General features: G+C 41.0%; 1 protein-coding gene across 1 annotated transcript; it reads right to left on the bottom strand.

Annotated features, from left to right (window-relative positions):
- Positions 1 to 1,671: 1,671 nt before the first annotated feature.
- On the bottom strand, positions 1,672 to 16,160 carry aebp1 (AE binding protein 1). The gene is made up of 20 exons (XM_037753702.1): positions 15,599 to 16,160; positions 10,930 to 11,178; positions 10,725 to 10,784; positions 10,196 to 10,246; positions 9,995 to 10,054; positions 9,836 to 9,895; positions 8,574 to 8,651; positions 7,346 to 7,455; positions 7,119 to 7,258; positions 5,879 to 5,963; positions 5,652 to 5,796; positions 4,929 to 5,008; positions 4,724 to 4,847; positions 4,427 to 4,623; positions 3,834 to 4,007; positions 3,621 to 3,746; positions 3,296 to 3,542; positions 3,023 to 3,162; positions 2,700 to 2,799; positions 1,672 to 2,593 (listed from the first exon to the last, which is right to left on the bottom strand). The coding sequence occupies exons 1-20, from the start codon at positions 15,870 to 15,872 to the stop codon at positions 2,037 to 2,039; spliced, it is 3,057 nt and encodes a 1,018-aa protein (XP_037609630.1). The 5' UTR covers positions 15,873 to 16,160; the 3' UTR covers positions 1,672 to 2,036.
- Between the last annotated feature and the right edge of the window lie 2,964 nt (positions 16,161 to 19,124).

Genomic DNA, 19,124 nt, shown 5'->3' with positions numbered 1-19,124 from the left:
CATCGAGTATTTGTGTTGTTGTTCTAGTGGGTCAGATTTACGATGCTTTACATGCTCATGTACAACAGGTATAAATCTTTATTAACATCAGTGTGTCAGTGTGCTGACTTGACTATGACTTGCTCCAAACTGCATGTGATTATCATAAAGTGGACATGTCTGGTAAGTATTTTGAATTTTTTTTTTACATTATTCTGACTTTTTGTTTTTCAGACATTTTTCAAACTTTTTTTCAGACTTTTTTTACAAACTTTTTTTTTTCAGACTTTTTTTCAGACTTTTTTCAGATTTTTTTTCAGATTTTTTTTCAGACTTTTTTCACAGACTTTTTTCAAACTTATTTTTTTGGACATTATTCACACTTTTTTTTCAGACTTTTCAAACTTTTTTTTTTCAGACTTTTTTTCAGACTTTTTTTTCAGACTTTTTCAGATTTTTTTTCAGACTTTTCACAGACCTTTTTCAAACTTTTTTCAAACTTCTTTTTTTGGACATTTTTCAAACTTTTTTTTCAAACTTTTTTTTCAAACTTTTTTTTCAAACTTTTTTTTCAAACTTTTTTTTCAGACTTTTCGGAATTTTTTTTCAGACTTTTTACAGACTTTTTTTCAGACTTTTTTCAAACTTTTTTTTCAGACTTTTTTTCAGACTTTTTTTTCAGACTTTTTTCAGATTTTTTTTCAGACTTTTTTCAAACTTTTTTCAAACTTCTTTTTTTGGACATTATTCACACTTTTTTTCAGACATTTTTCAAACTTTTTTCAAACTTTTTTTTCAGACTTTTTTCGGAATTTTTTTTCAGACTTTTTACAGACTTTTTCAGACTTTTTTCAAACTTTTTTTTTTCAGACTTTTTTTCAGACTTTTTTTCAGACTTTTTTTCAGACTTTTTATTCAGACTTTTTAAACTTATTTTTTTTTGACATTATTCACACTTTTTGTTTTTCAGACATTTTTCAGACTTTTTCGGATTTTTTTTTCAGACTTTTTTTTACAGATTTTTCTTTCAGACTTTTTTTCAGATTTTTTTTCAGACTTTTTACAGACTTTTTTTTCGGATTTTTTTCAGAATTTAATTTTCAAACTTTTTTTTCAGACTTTTTTCGGAATTTTTTTTCAGACTTTTTACAGACTTTTTTTCAGACTTTCAAACTTATTTTTTTGGACATTATTCACACTTTTTTTTCAGACTTTTTTCAAACTTTTTTTTTTCAGACTTTTTTTCAGATTTTTTTTCAGACTTTTTTCAAACTTTTTTTTTCAGACTTTTTTTCAGACTTTTTTTTCAGACTTTTTTCAGACTTTTTATTCAGACTTTTTAAACTTATTTTTTTTTTTGACATTATTCACACTTTTTGTTTTTCAGACATTTTTCAGTTTTTTTCAGACTTTTTTTTTCAGACTTTTTTTTGGAAAGTTTTTGGACGTTTGTTTGGTCAGAGGTCCAGGGACCCCTTTGAAAATGGCCATGCCAGTTTTTCCTCACCAAAATTTAGCTTAAGTTTGGAGCGTTATTTAACCTCCTTCATGACCAGCTAGTCTGACATGGTTGGTACCGATGGATTCATCAAGTTTTCTAGTGTCATATGATACCAGCATCTTCACTCTAGCTTTAAAACTGAGCCGCTACAACCTAAAATCCAAAATAGCTAAATAATACACAGACGAAGGTTATTTAGAAAATAACTCATTTTAATCAGATGCATTCAGCAGTACATTAAACCAGCAATCCCACCGTAAAGCCGTTAAAGGAACATTATCATATGTGTTGTGACATGCCGTATATTGTTTTATTGAATCCAATTAAACGTGTGTTTATATCGTCTCTGCTCAGCAGAAGCTTTCTATTCCAGATCAATTCTCTGTGAAGAATTTTCCAAAAACATATTTATCTCATGGACGTTCCCTTAAAGTCGCCCTCGTCTCCGTTTAGCCAACAAGTGAACACTAAATAATCAACATACTGTATTTTGAAGCTGTCATGTTGCAGCTGACTGAAGTGGTTAGTACGGTCTTACATAGATGTGATGTAGGAATCAATCAATGGTGTATTCAAAAGGATAGTCCTGTGTGGGCACCGCGTCAAAGTTGACGCTATCGAACGGGTTCTCCGTCATCCAACTGTCCACCGGAAACCAGGAGTCGTACCAGGAAGTGGTTCTCTCTGTTATACGTATCGTCGTGGGGGCTGTCGTTGTCGTTGTCGTCGTGGTCGTTGTAGTCGGAGTGGTGCTGAGACCGCCTCGTAGTCTCTGCTGACGCAGCCGGCGTAGACGCATGATCCGTAGCCGCCGGAGTCGCTCTGCGTTCTGAGCGACGGCGTGGCTGTCGACGGTGGGGGCGGCGGGGCTGGTAGCCGCCGTCGTCTTCACCACGTTGACTTTGGGGACTAGTCGAATGGGCCTCTTGCCGTTGAGCGCCATGATCTGTTTGATGCGGTCCCAGTTGGATTTGGCTAAGGTGAAGCTGCACGACGTGGCTCCGGAGTCGTAGCCCACCATGCAGAGTCGGGTCTGAGGGGTGTGGCCGTCGGCTCTGGCCGTCACCCGGTACTCTCCGGGGTTCAACAGACGCCAGTAGTCGCCACCTAAAGCTAGAATGAGTGTGGGTTAACGGTTAGGAGCTGAAGTTCTTGATGAAAAAAGTAATTTTTGTCATCTTAAATAAACAGAGTATCTTAGTTGTTGTACCCAACATACCAGTTTTGACATCGTGCCGTATTCCCTCCACGGTTACGGTGGCGTTAGGTAGCGGATTTCCCTCCACGTCTCTCACTACGCCCTTTATCCCTCGATGTACCTGCACAGGAAACACCATTTAGTTCCAACCACAGTATCACAGCGTCTATACTGGTTTCAGTTGAACATTTATAGACAAGACTTTAAAGCCACTATGAGTACGAGTGCTACAGGAACGAGTCCCTAAAACCATGGAAATGAGTTAGCATTAGCACAGAAGCGGAGACGCGTCGTCTATCTATATATACAGTCTACGGTCTCATACTTATCGGTCCAGTTCTCACTTGTTCGATGAAGGACAGCAGAGCCTCGCGGTTGTTCTCCCACTCCAGAGGAAGTTCACTCTCGTGGGGAAACTTGTCACAGCCCAAGAAGACGGACAGCTCGAAGCAGTTGGTGTGCAGGTAGCTGAAGTCGTTCATACCTGTGGGAGAGGAGGGTTTGATAAAGGATCAGTAAACCTGTGTGCACTGTACTTAATGAGGACGCCAAACTGATGAATCCGTCCACGGATACCACCAGGGATGACTGGGATTAGTGGGATAGTCCACACTTACTGCCCACCACCGGATCCCAGCTGGCTCTGTTGGTGATGCCCTGTCCCCCGGTGACATCATCTCCATGGCAGGAGCCTCGGTAGGTCTCCGTCATGGTCAGGTGGCTGTGGGCGTACGACATTGCCAACCATCGAAACATGGTGTCGTCTGCCGTCTCCCTCAGAGATCCCTCGTTCTGCCGCTGAATGCGAGCCCACGTCTCCTCGTTCATGTCGGAGTTACCTCTCCAACGCCGGCTGTCGGTTACCTTTAAGGGATTAAAGGGTTAATATTATATGACTGATGACATCATCTATGTGTTTATTTCTTTGTGAAGTAGCCTTACAGCGATTGATGGACGCTGCATGTCAAAAGGGTATGCGACCATTTTTTCTCCTCCTTGCAGATTAGCTCCCAACACAAATGGGGTGCGCTCCATCCAGGAAATTATGGATTTTGTCTCCGTAGCGAGCTGTGAAAGCGAGAAACAGAGGCATGTTTGAATGTGTAGGATCATAAGTGGTGGACGGGTTCTTGGTGGCATTAAAAACAAACCCACAGAGCCGTTGACGAAGTTTTCCGGGAGAGGGATGTGATGGTTGGGCACGATGCGAGGGACCCAGCCTCTGTCCTCGGCTCCCCACAGGATGCTGTTGAGGTCCGGGAAGTTCTGGAAGATGTCGTAACCTTCTTCGGTCCAGTGGCCCAGCGCCCAGTTCCCCATCTCCGAGCCCTGGAGGAACGAGAAGGTGGACTAGTTAACACCTCATTTCCACACAGTGTTATTTTGTAATACAACGTTGGCGTGTAACAACGTTGGCGTGTAACAACGTTGGCGTGTAACAACGTTGGCGTGCAACAACGTTGGCGTAAAACGACTTTGGCGTAAAACGACGTTGGCGTAAAACAACCATGGCGTAAAACAACCATGGCTTAAAACTACCATGGCGTAAACAACCATGGCGGAAAACAACGATGCGGAAAACAACGATGCGGAAAACAACGATGCTGATATACTTGATATACTATTCAGCCGTAGTCCACCACTGACTGAGGATACCAGTATTCTGACTCAGTCTCAGAGCTTCAAGCTACTGTAGTTACACCAACGTTTTGCAGTTTAATTTATGTGTAATTAATGTTCCATCGTACCATCTCGAAGGCCAGCTCGTAGGCGTCGGGGTTGAGTGAAGGCACCAAGTGTATTCTCACTCCGTCCACCAGGCGGCGCACTCGGGGGTTCTCATCCTTGTACTCCTTACACAGAAACTGCATCAGCAGGAGGAGGAGCTCTCGACCCAGCGCCTCGTTACCGTGGAGACCAGCTGTGTACCGAAATTCAGGCTCGCCTAGTTTGGACAGAACAGAAACTTTATTTATTAACACCAGGACAGGTGGCTTTATTTAAAGTCGTGACTCCTGAGCGGCGTCACGTTAACACACTCGTACCGGTCTCGTGCTCTCCGGGGTTGTCGGAGATCTCCATGGCGTACATCTTCAGGCCCTGAGAGCTTTTACCGATGTTGTAGATCCTGGTGATGTTGGGACACTCTTCGTTTATCACCTTCATCATCTGGAAGAGAAACAAATCTGTGACGTCGTTCTTTACAGAACTACGATGAGGCACGACAGTTTATCTTTTACTTAGCCAGACCTGTCTCATGTCCTTGTAGTTGTGGTGTCTGAAGTCCAGGTCATCTGACGGGGTGACTTCATTCTCACTGCGGTAGCTGCCTGAAACAAGCAACACGCTGTTAGCAAACAAGAGAAGAAGTTACTACTATTACTACTGGTAATGCTGTGTATCTCTCTGCTGCTGACGTTAAAATGAATTTGCGTAAACGTGTTATTATCGCGTTAACTTTGACAGGCCTAATCTTAACCAATAATAAACAACATCATTTATTTGTCGATTATGTTTTGTATTATTAATTTGAAGTCACTAAAGGTATAAAATAAATGTAGTACTATATTTTCCTTTGAGAAGCAGTGAAGTAGAAGTAGCAGAAAATACCCAAGTACAAGTACCTCAAAATTGCAAGCACAGAACTCGAGTAAATGTATTTTCCACCACTGGGGAAAGGTGGAAACACTTATTCTGTGATTCAGTTATGTAATACACTTTGTTTTATCACTGAGGTTGTGAGGTTCATGTTGTGAGGTTCATGTTGTGAAATCGACTCTTTTGGGTGAAGCTTTTTGGCAAAACGTTGTGTTTTTCCGTCCAGTGGAGGATGACCTATTCCTGTCAGGAATGAGAACGCTCTGACTCATGAGGTCAAGGAACGTCTTCAAACAAAGCTGCGTAAAGAGTTGAGACATTTTCCTGCTGACTCCAGGTCAGTGGTGCCGTGATGTTGTTCTCTGAGGTACTGACTTGGTAGTTGACAGGCCAGGACCTCCGCTCTCAGACACAAGCTGCCGTTCCAGCTCTGAGGCAGGATGCGGATGTAGCGCGCCACCACGGGCGCCGCGAACTGACCCAACACCGGCGTGTCCTTATCCACGTTCCCATAGAACAACTGCAGGAGAGGAACAGTAGAAAAGTAAAGCGGTAATCTATCTAATATGAGCTATTATTTGTATTGTTTAACTTCCACTCACCCACTCGGCGTAGCCGTCATCAAGCGTCGTCCAGTCACGGCTGTCGTTACTGAACGCCACAAAGTACGACGACACAAAATCCTCCCTATAGAGAGGAAAATGAGATTAATCATAATTTGTGCTGATCTGTATGGAAGCTCATTTCTGCCAAAATAAGACTAATAATACTTATGACTTTTTACAGCTAGCCGGTCATTGTTGTGAAATAAACCCCGACAGGGCGATGCGGCACCTCTCCGCCTCCCTGAAGGGCTTTATTTCACAACAATGACCCGCTAGCTGTACATTATCCCGCTTATTACACGGCTTCTTACTTAAGAAATCAATAATTTGACACAAAAATGGTCTTCCAGAGTCCGACATCAGAACTGCGCCCATAGCAACGGTCTGTTATACATAGCAACGTTCTGTTATACATAGCAACGGTCTGTTATAGAGAAATAACAGACCGTAGAACGCTGTGATTAACCAATCCGAATCAAGCATTCAGCAAAGCCGTGTAATAATGTTTGAGAGCACATTAGACACTTTGTAAAGTTATTAAATGTATGTTAATGTTGTTTGCAGCTTGTTGTCCTGCCCCCAAGTGGCCAAAAACACTCAATTGATGCAGGTTGTCAAAATTCATAGTATATTTACGAAGTCAAAAGTATCTACTAGTATCTCATAATTTAGATTTTTTGCCTCGAGGTTCAGCCCTACAAACGCAAAAGTCTGTCACTGACTGAGTGATGAAGTCACACGATTGGTTGGCCGAGTGTTGGAGTTTCCTCATTGGCTTGTTGCTCTTTCAAAATGAAAAGGCGGGAACAGTCCTTTATGAAAATGAGCCCGTCCAGAGCGACGCGTCCGGCTCACGAAACTTGGACCAAGTGTGAAACTAGTCGATCTAGTTCTGAAATGAAACCAGATTCAGTAGTGGCATCATAGACGATTTCTCTCTTAAAAAACAATTCCAGAAGTAGATTCTGTTGGATTGTTTAGACACAATAACAGGACGTTTACGAGCAGTTGAGTGGAGCAGCCTGTCCCCTAGTGTCCTCGCTGGACCTGGTGGACATGTACCACTGGATTTAACATCAGAGACATGACCTCAGACTATTAGTAGAACGTCTTGTTTAATGTCAGTCCCAACATTTCATCTGTTGGCTTTATTTCCCTGCAGAAATGGGCTTCCACAGTTCCATAAACAATCACATCAACATCTGTATGCATCTTCTGAAGTGGAGTTTAGACTCACAGTTGCCCTGAGTTTCTTCCCTGAGTGATGACCCCGGTGAACTCCACCTCTCGGCGTGCGTCCACCTCGAACCAGTGGTTCCTCTCCTCTGCCTCTGCACACCACGCACCGCCGTACAGATCCTCCTCGTTATCAGAGCCCTGCACACAACAACACAGCTCACTCTACATCCAGACTCGTAAACAGATGTTTGCTCTGAGAGTAGACTGTCGTAGCTGGAGTTTAACCTGCATGTTGAGTCGTCCCCTCTGAGCCGTGAAGCCGTGGTGAGACTGAGAGGACGCCAGCAGCTGGTCGTCTTCCACCCGGTGAGACTCCAGGCCCAGAGGAGGACACTCTGAGACGGGAAGAAAACACAAACCGGATCAGTTTAACGGTCCAGAAACACTCTGATTCAAAACACTGGCTGGCAGCCGAGCAGCCGCCGAAGCTGCTTCTCTTTTTAATGAGACGCAGTAAAAGTTGTTGTTGAACACAATGTAGTAGTTAAAAAAGAGGCTCAGTGGATTAACAGTGTTGGAGGAAGTACTCAGATCCTTTACTACAGTAAAAGTACTAATACCACTATGTGAAAATACTCCACTACAAGTAAAAGTCATGCATTCAAAACCTCACTGAAGTAAAGTATGTATCAGCAAAATGTAGTTAAAGTACAAATGTTCCCTCTCAGTGTTTTCCTATTTTATCTGATGTTTCTGGATTAATATTACGGCTGCACTAAAGTGTATGTTGCATTTTACTGCTATACTGTATATATAAATATATATATATATATATATTATTTTTATTTATTTTATTTTTATTTTGCTTTTTTTATTTATTTATTTATTTTTAAATCTTTTTTTAAAATTAATTAATCAATTTTTATTTTTTTATTTATTTGAAATCTTTTTGTATTCTTTTAATCTTTTTTATTTTTAATCTTTTTTTATTTATTTTATTTTTATTTTGCTTTTTTTATTTATTTATTTATTTATTTTAAATCTTTTTGTATTCTTTTTAAATGTTTAAATGTAGAACATAACTGAGTGTCTTTGACATGAAATAAAAACAAAGAGGACTTCCCACCCTGTGTTGGTGTTGGTCATATGAAAGAAAAAGAAATTTAATAAAAAATAATAATAATAATAATAAAAAAGAGATTTTTAATAGATTTAATATAATAATAGATTTATCTTAAAAAGGCAAATAAAATGAAGTTAAGCGTAACGTTAAGTAAGAGAAGAATAGCAATGACAGTAGTATTGGTTGGAATTAAAGTATGTGAGCTGAAGAGAGGTATTTTTTACTCCTTTATATACTCGTGGAGTAGAAGTATAAAGTATAAAGTAACAAAAAAATGGAAATAGTAAAGTACAAGTCGTATTTGTGCTTAAGTGCAATACTTCAAAAGTAAAACCCCTTCAGACTTTAAAAAGTGAGAAACAAGAGAACGAACTTGAATTATTCTCTTACTTTTTAGTTCAACAGGCACTGAGATCTGCTTCAGTCTCTCGTCTTCCTCCTCCTCCCACTTCTTCCTCAGACGCTCGGCTTCATAATGAGAAAACAACATGTGTTAAAACATGTTTTCACGTGGACCTCGCTCTCCAGCCGACCACCTCCTCCACCAGCACACAAAATATTTCCATATGTGCTGTACGGTGCAGCTTCATCTCCACGCAACACATTCCTCCTCTTGTGTCTGAAATATGGGTCAGATTGAGCTGAATATCTTCACGCAGAAAACTGGATCTCAAAGTAGAGTTTTGTAACTTTTCATTTTGTTTTCCAGAAAAATGTTATGTAAGACTTTAACAGCCGTTATCAAACTGATCTTTTCAGTCCGTCCTTCCTCTTGATATCATCATAACATCAAACAGCTGCTCTCTGAGCTTTATATAACAACACACATTCTTCCTCCCACCTTCAGCTCATATTTCTAACCCCCTTTTCTTATTGTCATTAATTAAAAACACGCAGAACAGGTGGGAACAGTCCTTTATGCAAATTAGCCCGTCCAGCACAATGCGTCCGGCTCACCAAACTTAAATCAAAGAGAAAAAAAGTCGTAATATTACGAGAATAAAGTCATAAGTTAACGAGAAAAAAAAGTCGTAATATTACGAGAATAATGTCATAACTTTATGAGAAAAAAAGTCGGAATATTACGAGAATAAAGTCATAACTTTACGATAAACAAAGTCGGGATATTACGAGAATAAAGTCATAACTTTGTGAGAAAAAAAGTCGGAATATTACGAGAATAAAGTCAGAACTTTATGAGAAAAAAAGTCGTAATATTACGAGAATAAAGTCATAACTTTGCGAGAAAAAAAGTCGGAATATTACGAGAATAAAGTCAGAACTTTATGAGAAAAAAAGTCGTAATATTACGAGAATAAAGTCATAACTTTGCGAGAAAAAAAGTCGGAATATTACGAGAATAAAGTCATAACTTTACGATAAACAAAGTCGGAATATTACGAGAATAAAGTCACAACTTAAGGAGAAAAAAAGTCGGAATATTACGAGAATAAAGTCATAACTTTACAAGAAAAAATAAAATAACACTACTTTATAAACCTATGACTTTATTCTCTAAAGTCTCAGTAATTTCCTAAAACAGCTGCTCATTTTATCAAACAAACAGGAAGGAAATGGTGTTTTTTTGGGGGACTATTTTCAGCGGCAGATTAATCTACGTGATTTCCAGAAAAAAAATGTAAATTAAAAACCTTTTTCTGCCTTTTCTTTGCGAGCTCTCTCCTCCTCTTCTTCTTGTTTCTTAGCGGACACTGTGAAGACAGAATCAAACACAGAAAACATCTCATAACTGCAGCTCATTTATTATTGATAGGAAGTGATATCTATGTTATATATGATGACGAACGTACAGTCGGCGTAATCGTACTCTTCATACCAGGGGCCGACATACGGGACGGTGGTGGATTCCTCTGAAACAGAAGCAGATAGATGATTACAGACTTTATTCCATGATGATCCCTCAGTACGGAGGCCCTAAGAGGCGTTATTATAACCCTAATACATAGATTATAAGATAAAAATGAATAGTATATAGTATGACAGAGGGGTACCTGGTATATACATGATGACCTCAGTAGTTGTGGTTCGTTTTCTATCACGATCTGTAAAGAAAACAACACAAACAGTATTATTATAACAGCAAAATCTCTGCTATCAAACAAAGAAAAATAACTCCACTGCAGCACATTAATAACAGAAGTTCATCATCATTATAGGAGGAATAAATCTGCATTACCTCCTTTAATTTAATTATTATTTACCCCGTAGTGTCTTTATCTGCTTCATGGAGAACAGCAGTATTAATGTCTATTTCACTTCATCGTTACCCGCTGGAATTCTTCAGCTTCGTCGTAAAAGGCTTCATAAAACTTTTGGCTCTGAGTGGATGTTGATGATAAAACGTACGTCCGGCTCACTGAGAGCTTTTTGAAATAGTAATTCTGAGTAGTTTGTACACACGTTGTCGGGGGTTTTAATGTGATAAAGTCTCTGCTCTGCTTTTATGACATTTATGGCCACAACTTTATTTTGTGAGCGAGCACTAAAACCTGGTTCAGTGACCCGTGATGAAAGTCTCACCCAGTCCCGGCTCGACGGGCTCTTCCCACGCCGGCTCCACTGGGGTCACAGGTCGGATCACTGTGGAGATCAAGTTCAACAGTTAAAAAGTGGAACCCCACCGTCCTGTCAGACCAGACATTTACATCTAAATTATATCAGGAATATCTGTGTGTTCCAATACCCATAAAAACCATAACCATGTATGAGTATATTGTGAACATACGTGTGTCCCAGCCCAGTTCGATCAGCAGCCGCTCCTCTTCCTCGTCCAGAGAAGGACTCTTGGTGACCGGTGGCGGCAGCGTGGTCGTCTCCTTCGGTCTCTTGGTGGCTTTGGGCGCCTTCGGCTTCTTCGTAGGTTTTGGCACTTTGGGTTTTTTGGTGGCTTTCGGGGCTTTGGGCTTTTTGGTGGGTTTAGGGCCTTTCTGCTTCTTTGCTTTGGCTTCCTTCTCCGCTGCTTTCTTTGCTCTGGCTGCGGAGAGTCAGAAGAAGAAAACAACCAGTTATTTTATATTGGAGGGTTATATGAACTTTTATGTTTCTCTTATTGTCTTGTTTGTCTGTTTGTTAGCTCAGACGTATTTAAAGCAAACGTCTAACTGTACCTATAAAACAAGTTACAACTGAAACCCAGACAGACAGACGGAACACATAAACGCAGCAGGACCTGCTTCTGAAAGACAATTCATTGGTTTGTTTTAGTCGGAGACATAACGACCATTACCGAGGCCTAATGATCTCCCCAGATAGTCGTTCCTTTGACGGTTAATACTGTCCAGAATACATGAAAGAGTAGTTATATGAGAGTTAGATCTGATGGCAGAGCGAGAGGAAAGGTCATGTTTTGTCCTCCTGGTTCAAGCTGTTCTTATACATCGTTTGTAGCAAGTAATGCACTGTGATTCATATTTGTATATATATCCGATGAAATCAATTTGTATGTAATCTACGTAATTATGAACCAGGAAGTATAAAGAGCGAGAAACGCTGCGTAAGGAGGAGGAGATCGGGGTGGATGGGTGGGTCAAAAAATGCCCAGGAGACCACTATTGGTGCCCCGTGTGAGGCCAGAAAAAACATTGATTTATTTGTCACGTAACTTCCGTACTTAAGTAATGCCACTTCTGTAGTTATTTTAACCTAAACGTTGACTTATATATACAATAGCTAAACAGTAAATGCAAAATTCCAGTTATATTTTTAAGTAGTGAAAACCTGATGTTTGTACAGTGTGTGCTCTGTAAATATCCTGTAAATCCAGCTGTTAACAGACCCACTAACAGCTGGATGGAGGCGATGTCACAACCTTCAAACAGCTCAGAGTCTCGTTCCACCTCCTCAACTGTCTGATGAGAAACTGCTTAAAGACTTTAAAGTATAAAATAGTTGGTTCCATGTGGAGGAATATTACAGAGAGGAGATCTTCAAAGAAGTTCAGTGTTTTTAATGCACCATCGTTATGTAACCATCATCATCAGACGCCAACGCCAATGCCAACGCCAACGCCGACACAGAGGGCGGCTTGTTTTAATCCGCTAGACGTGTTTCCTGATGTTCCACTACAACCCATTACTCACCCCCGGTGTTCTGAACCGGGCAGCCACTCTTCATTACTAGTCAACTATAACATGTATTATATACTGCAGGTCCAGTGTTCAGACCTCAAAGCTTTTCTCAGACACCATTATAGTTTTAAAGGTCCCATATTGTAAAAAGTGAGATTTTCATGTCTTTTATGTTATAAAGCAGGTTTAAGTGCTATATAAATACTGTTAAACTATCAAAACGCTCAATCCACAGAGAAATACACACAGCCTGTATTCACAAATTGTGCGTTTGAAACAAGCCGTCAGGATTTCTGTCCATTTGTGATGTCACAAATATACAATATTTAGACCATTTCACAGTTTTAAACGTAAACATTCTAAATGTGTCCCAGTTTATTTCCTGTTGCGGTATGTATGTGAATGACATCAGCTGATAGGATGTAAACATGGACCCAAGCTGTTGCCTAGCAACGCAATTCCGTTGAAATGCACTAAAACGGAGCGTTTCAGACAGAGAGTAAATACAGGCATATTCAGACAGACAGTATGAGGAAAATAATGTGTTTTTTGAACATTAAAGCGTGTAAACATGTTCTGGTAGAAACCCAAAATACAAACATGAACCTGAAAATGAGCATGATATGGGACCTTTAAATCAAATGGTTTCTTTGCCAAATGATGGTGAAATACAATCATAGCGGGGCGCCTGGGTTAGCTCAGTTGGTAGAGCGGGCGTCCATGTATCAAGGCTTGGTCCTGACCGCGGTGGCCCGGGTTCGAATCCGGCCTGTGGCCCTTTCCGCATCCACTCTCTCTCTCCCCCCTTTCAAGACTCTATCCACTGTCCTCAATAAAAATGGAAAAATGCCCCCAAAAAAATAACTTTAAAAAAAAAAAAGAAATACAATCATAGCTGGATTACCAACCACACACAGCGGCACCCAAACGTCCCAGGTTCTCTGCATGTCTAATGCATAATAATCCATCCAGTAGTTGTTGAAATAGTTCAGTTTGGACCAAAGTTGGTGGATGTTGGAACGTGTTGCTTTTAAGTTTCACTTTACAACGTAGTAGGTGTAGCAGGCTCCTACTGACCATCATCTATGAGGCTTATAATGACTGATAACGCACATTTAATGAGCTGATAACAGTCAAATCAGGTGCAGCACTGACTGAAAGATAAAGAAATATAAATATGACCTATGTTATAAGTACATGTCAAAATGTAGGTCCGGTGTGAGCTGTGCAGATTTTCCAGTATATACATTTTCTAAATAAATCTGTGTTTAATCAACTTAATAGAAACACAGAAACATTGAGGACAACTGGAAGCATGTCAGCGGAGGATTAGTTTGAGGCTTTGGGCATAAAGTCTGAACTTAATGGGAACATTTAGGTTGAGGTTTGAGGTGTAGAAGCCCAACAACACATTTTCCAGCCACGTTTCCAGTAAATGTTCTCAAAGTAAACAGAAGATAACAGCATTCATGACTTGACAGCAAGTCAGAGCTGATAAAGATGTTGCATGCTCAGCAGAACTGATAAACAAAGCAAAAAAAAAAAAAGAAAAAATAGTTTTGGGTCTCAGGTTTTGTTAATTATGGCCTTTTATGTAACTTAAATCAGCCACACATGAAAATCTCTGGCTGCTAAGGGTTGTGGTTTTGCTTCATGCAGCGGAAAGTTCAGACCATCGGTGCATCAATGCTCCTGAAAGTGGGCCCTCTCATAAATCCTGCTCACTCATGGAAAAATCGTAGTGGAAATATTTCTGCTGTTGCTCAGACTTTGTGTTTTTCACAGATGTGTCTTTGTTGGAGAAGCACAGACGCCGCTCTCGCTGTAAAAACTCACTCTATGATCGTTGTGTCGGACAAAACAAGCTACTTAAACCTAAAACAGTTGTGTACGAGAGCTGTGTTCCTGGCAGAGACGGCCGGTCCTGTCAGGCTGCCAAGAAAATGTCAGACCACCAACTGGATCACTGCAAGCCTCTGCCTCGTCATCTCTGAATCACTGAGCTCCCTCCATCAAAATGAGAGATGTGAAGCATGTGGTAAACACGCACAAAGATAAGCTAATCTTCAAGTTGAGAGAGAAAAGCTGCACCAGATAACAAACCAAATGTTTTCCTTCCTCAAAGATTGATTGCAGCTTTTCCTGTCTGTGTCTCCTCAGAGTCTTGGCTGCAAGCTCAGAGCAGAGTAAAGGTCAAGAAAGATCTGCACACTTAAGCAGGTTGTAGCGGGCTCAGTTTTAAAGCTAGAGTGAAGATACTGGTATTTTATGAAACTAGAAAACCTGATGAATCCATCGGTACCAACCATGTTGTACTAGCTCGTCAGGAAGGAGGTTAAAAAATCATGCAGTTTTTTTGAATGCAGTATAAATGTGATATATTTTCGCCTCCCATTTCATTGTAGTGAGACCATCTTTTGAGACTTGACCTCACTGTATAAAATGACCTGTGGTGACCTCTAGGATAATCACAGTCTCATGAAACTTTACAGCCACAAACTAAAGACCTAGAGCATTCAGAGGATGGATGGATCAGACTAGAGACCTAGAGCATTCAGAGGATGGATGGATCAGACTAGAGACCTAGAGCATTCAGAGGATGGATGGATCAGACTAGAGACCTAGAGCATTCAGAGGATGGATGGATCAGACTAGAGACCTAGAGCATTTAGAGGACGGATGGATCAAACTAGAGACCTAGAGCATTCAGAGGATGGATGGATCAGACTAGAGACCTAGAGTATTCAGAGGATGGATGGCTTTCCTATCTAGATTGACAATAAGGGGGTTTCTGAGCAGTTTACACAACAGAAGTGCTCGCCATCAAATCACTGAAAAATGTTGCAGAAATCTCCAAAATGTCAAAAGTTTTTGATCGCAAATCACAGCATGTTTTTTGACTATGGTGTTCCTCAAGGTCTTGGTGTCTTAATGTGGTATTTTGGAGGGATTATTGATCATTTTTATGAATTCTTGAGTGGTAAAAAATGGTTAAATTTAGCACCAAATCTGTGTAACAAACCCAAAATTGCTGCAACAACTTATGAGACATAATAGAGCATGGGGATGACCATCATATACTTCTATCATCATGTTCTAAACCCTGATACATTAGAACAACTTGAGACACAGTGCTGAACCTTAATCTCTAGGTTCTCAGCTTTCAGATGATGTACACCATTTCTATGTGACATCTACTGTTGAGCTGCTATCTCCCCTAAAGACCCCATGGACCCCGCTAAAAAGTCTCTATTGTGGGTCTCGGAGGGTTATAAGACCCCCAGTAGACTTTGTGTCTGCGTTAGTCGTACCATAGCTGCTTCTTACCTGCCTCAATTTCCTCAGGTGTTTTCTTCTTCTTTGGTTTCGTCCTCTCCTCTTCCACCACCTCAACAGGCTCATCTCTCATCATTTCTACAGCCTCTTCCTCCCCCGGCATCCTGTGCTCCACCAGTTCTCGGGTTTCTCTTCTCACTTGAATCTGATCTCTGGAGAGTTTCTTCTCCTCCACATCATCTTCTCGAGCTCCGTCCAGAGCAGCGCAGCAGCAGCAGCAGCTCAGGGTCAAACCCACCCAGACGACCAGCACCTCGGCCCTCATGACTCTAACGAAAAACACCAAGAAAAACTCTGAATCTCTCAAACTAAAACAACTCAAACATCTGACCTGCAGACGCACAGATTGAGCTTTCTCTTCAGAAGTGTGTTCTGCAGAGAACAAAAGGTTGATGTTGTGGAGGTCTGGAGAGTCTTCCTCCTCTCTGATGGCGAGTCAGCGTGCAGAGAGGAAGAAACTGTTGTGGGCTGGAGGTTTTAAAGCAGCCTGCTGGTCGAGCTGGAGAGGAGGAAATGTATCTGTCTGGAGTGGATTTTCTCCAGCAGCACACCTCCCTCTTCTTCCTCCTCCTCCTCCTCACTCACATCTCTCCCTCTTGGCCCTTCACCCCCTTTTCCCCTCACCCATCTCTGAGCAGAGGGGAGGAGCATCTGCCACATGTGACATTCCTACGAGAGAAAGAAGAAAAGAAGAAAATTAAAGAAGCACATTTTACTCTGGTCTGCAGTTGTTCAGAGACTCAACCAGAGTCGATGTGGATTCAATCAAAAGATAGAAAACATAGAGAGACTTATAAAACAAGCTGAAGCTCCACATTTCTTCTGAAAAGAAACAGAAACATGGAAGACAAGATCTCTGCTTGCCTTCTGCAGACACTCCAGTGATATACAAACTTATGAGGTTGTAAACAACGTGGGCAGAAAACAGCAACAGATGTTTTCTCGGTTAGTTGTATAAACTTGTTTAAATGTTAAATAGACTTGCATTTATATAGCGCCTTTCTAGTCTTTACACTGCTATGTCAGTGTTCACATACACATTCATACACTGATGTCAGAGGCTGTCAACCCATCAGGATCTAAGACTAGTTAAAGAGACTGTTTGTAACTTTTTACACGTATAAATCTACCGGTTCGTGATCCCATGCGCGCTCGCGTGTGGCCGGAGTCTCTGCTCCTCTGCCTGCTTGCCTTCACTACACAACGCGCGCGTTCTCGCTGTCTCGCTCCACCTCTACACGTGAACGCGCGCTCACTTCACACTGCAGAAGAGTTAGTTTAGCTCTGAGAATATCTAGTGAATGTACGGTGGACATTTGTGCAGAAATAACTGCTGCAGCTCCTCCAGACCAACAGAGGTTTCCCGTGTCTTGTGAAGTGACGGGGCTCAGCAGAGAGAAACCGACGGGTGCCGGTGTCTCCCTGCGGGCGCAGTCGGGAGACGATAACGTTTCTCTTCCTGCTTCAGCCCCGGAGGCCGAACTACACCACGGTCACCTGAGGGCGAGTAAACACAACAAGGCTGCAAAGGAGGACGAGACGGCGTTATGACGTTTAGTCGTCTCATTCTGTTAGCAACCGCCTTTATTAAGACACCAGTGGGATATTTACTGACGTATTTTATGTCGTAGAATAAAAAATCTCTTCAGCTTGTGTTAACCACAGCGTTATGGACCCATCAGCGTCCTGTGAGGAGCTGCTGGCAGCTATTGCTGTGGTTTAGGTCTGTGTGATGACTCAGAGCGGCGACTGTTTGGTCTTAACCACACTGGCGGCTCCTGAAGAGGTTAACGTAGCTGCTGCAACAGCATCAGTTCTATCAGAAAGAACAACGAGAGCAAAGAACGTCACTGAAGGCTTTTCTAGATGGAAAAGATATTTTATCGCTCTTCTCCCGACTGACTTCCTAAACCTCAATAGCAGCATGAATAAATCTCAGTGGCTCGTCTGCTGGAGAATGTCTCTCTGCTGACTTTATAACATGACTCAGTTTGTTCAGAAATACTTCAGTCCAAACATCTGGTACCAGTTGTTCTGACCCGTCGCTGACTGCGACCACAATACATAACGTGTTGGGTAATACGACTTCTTCATTTAAATAATGATACTCAAGAGAGTGAAGTCCACATAGATCATTTAAACAGCATGTTTTACAGGATCCTTTGAGAAATCTGAAAGCAGTATGTAGTCCAGCAAAACATTTTCAAGATTTTGGAGCGTCTGTTCCGGTAATGTGGATCAACACTGACAGTCAGGACATGTTATCTTGCAGAGGGACTTCATGTTTTGCCTCCAGACCGAACATCAGACCGGTCGGAGCCGTCACAATTACCTGACACGTTTGATTTTTACGACGAGAATCTGGACAAAAGCGAAGGTGACCCTGCACTCTGTGCTGGTTAACAATCTGCTAAATCACAGTATCCTGTTCTAAAGTCGATAACCATGACTTTGTCTTTAGAAATGTGAAGTGTCACTGACCACGGGACCAGGATGTGGTGACTCATGTCCACAAAGCAGAATAACAACAGCTGTTTCATCTGGGAACATCTGCTCAGATACATCTGAGACATTGTGTTTTATCCAGCGGTGGTAGAAGTATTCAGATCCTATTACTGCAGTAAAAGTACTAATACCACACTGTGAAAATACTCCACTACAAGTACAAGTCCTGCATTCAAAACCTGATTTAAACTGTCAGTGTTTCCTGTCATCTATCTGATGTTTCTGGATTAATAGTACTGCTGCATTAATGTGTATGTTTAACTCCTTTATATCCTGTTGACTAGTTTAATCTGCAGCGATGCATCATGGTCTATAATATCATCATCTGCAGCAATGCATCATGGTCTATAATATCATCATCTGCAGCAATGCATCATGGTCTATAAGATCATCATCTGCAGCAAGGCATCATGGTCTATAAGATCATCATCTACAGCAATGCATCATGGTCTATAAGATCATCATCTACAGTGACGCATCATGGTCTATAAGATCATCATCTGTAGCAATGCATCATGGTCTATAAGATCATCATCTGTAGCAATGCATCATGGTCTATAAGATCATTTTAACTCCTTTATATCCTGTTGACTAGTTTAATCTGCAGCAATGCATCATGGTCTATAAAATCATCATCTGCAGCAAGGCATCATGGTCTAAAAGATCATCATCTGCAGTAATGCATCATGGTCTATAAGATCATCATCTACAGCAATGCATCATGGTCTATCAGATCATTTTAACTCCTTTGTATCCTGTTGACTAGTTTAATCTGCAGCAATGCATCGTGGTCTATAAAATCATCATCTGCAGCAATGCATCATGGTCTATCAGATCATCAGCTGCAGCAATGCATCATGGTCTATAATTTCCGAGATTAAAGTCATAAATTTAAGAGAAAGAAACTCTGAGATTCTCTGAGATTAAAGTCGTAAATTTAAAAAACAAAAACTCAAATTTACGAGAAAAATACTTGAATATTCTCTGAGATTATAAAGTCATAAATGTGCAA

Source organism: Sebastes umbrosus, chromosome 19, assembly GCF_015220745.1.
Source record: "Sebastes umbrosus isolate fSebUmb1 chromosome 19, fSebUmb1.pri, whole genome shotgun sequence".
Taxonomy (NCBI): Eukaryota; Metazoa; Chordata; class Actinopteri; order Perciformes; family Sebastidae; genus Sebastes; species Sebastes umbrosus.
This window is presented reverse-complemented; position numbering and strand designations above follow the sequence as displayed.

Excerpts from the sequence above, each read along its gene's own strand:
- aebp1 (XM_037753702.1), bottom strand. The coding sequence starts at position 15,872 with ATGAGGGCCGAGGTGCTGGTCGTCTGGGTGGGTTTGACCCTGAGCTGC. Across the intron at positions 10,785-10,929 it reads CGAACTGGGCTGGGACACAC|TGATCCGACCTGTGACCCCA; the intron begins GTATGTTCACAA and ends TGATCTCCACAG. Across the intron at positions 3,747-3,833 it reads AAAACTTCGTCAACGGCTCT|CTCGCTACGGAGACAAAATC; the intron begins GTGGGTTTGTTT and ends TCGCTTTCACAG.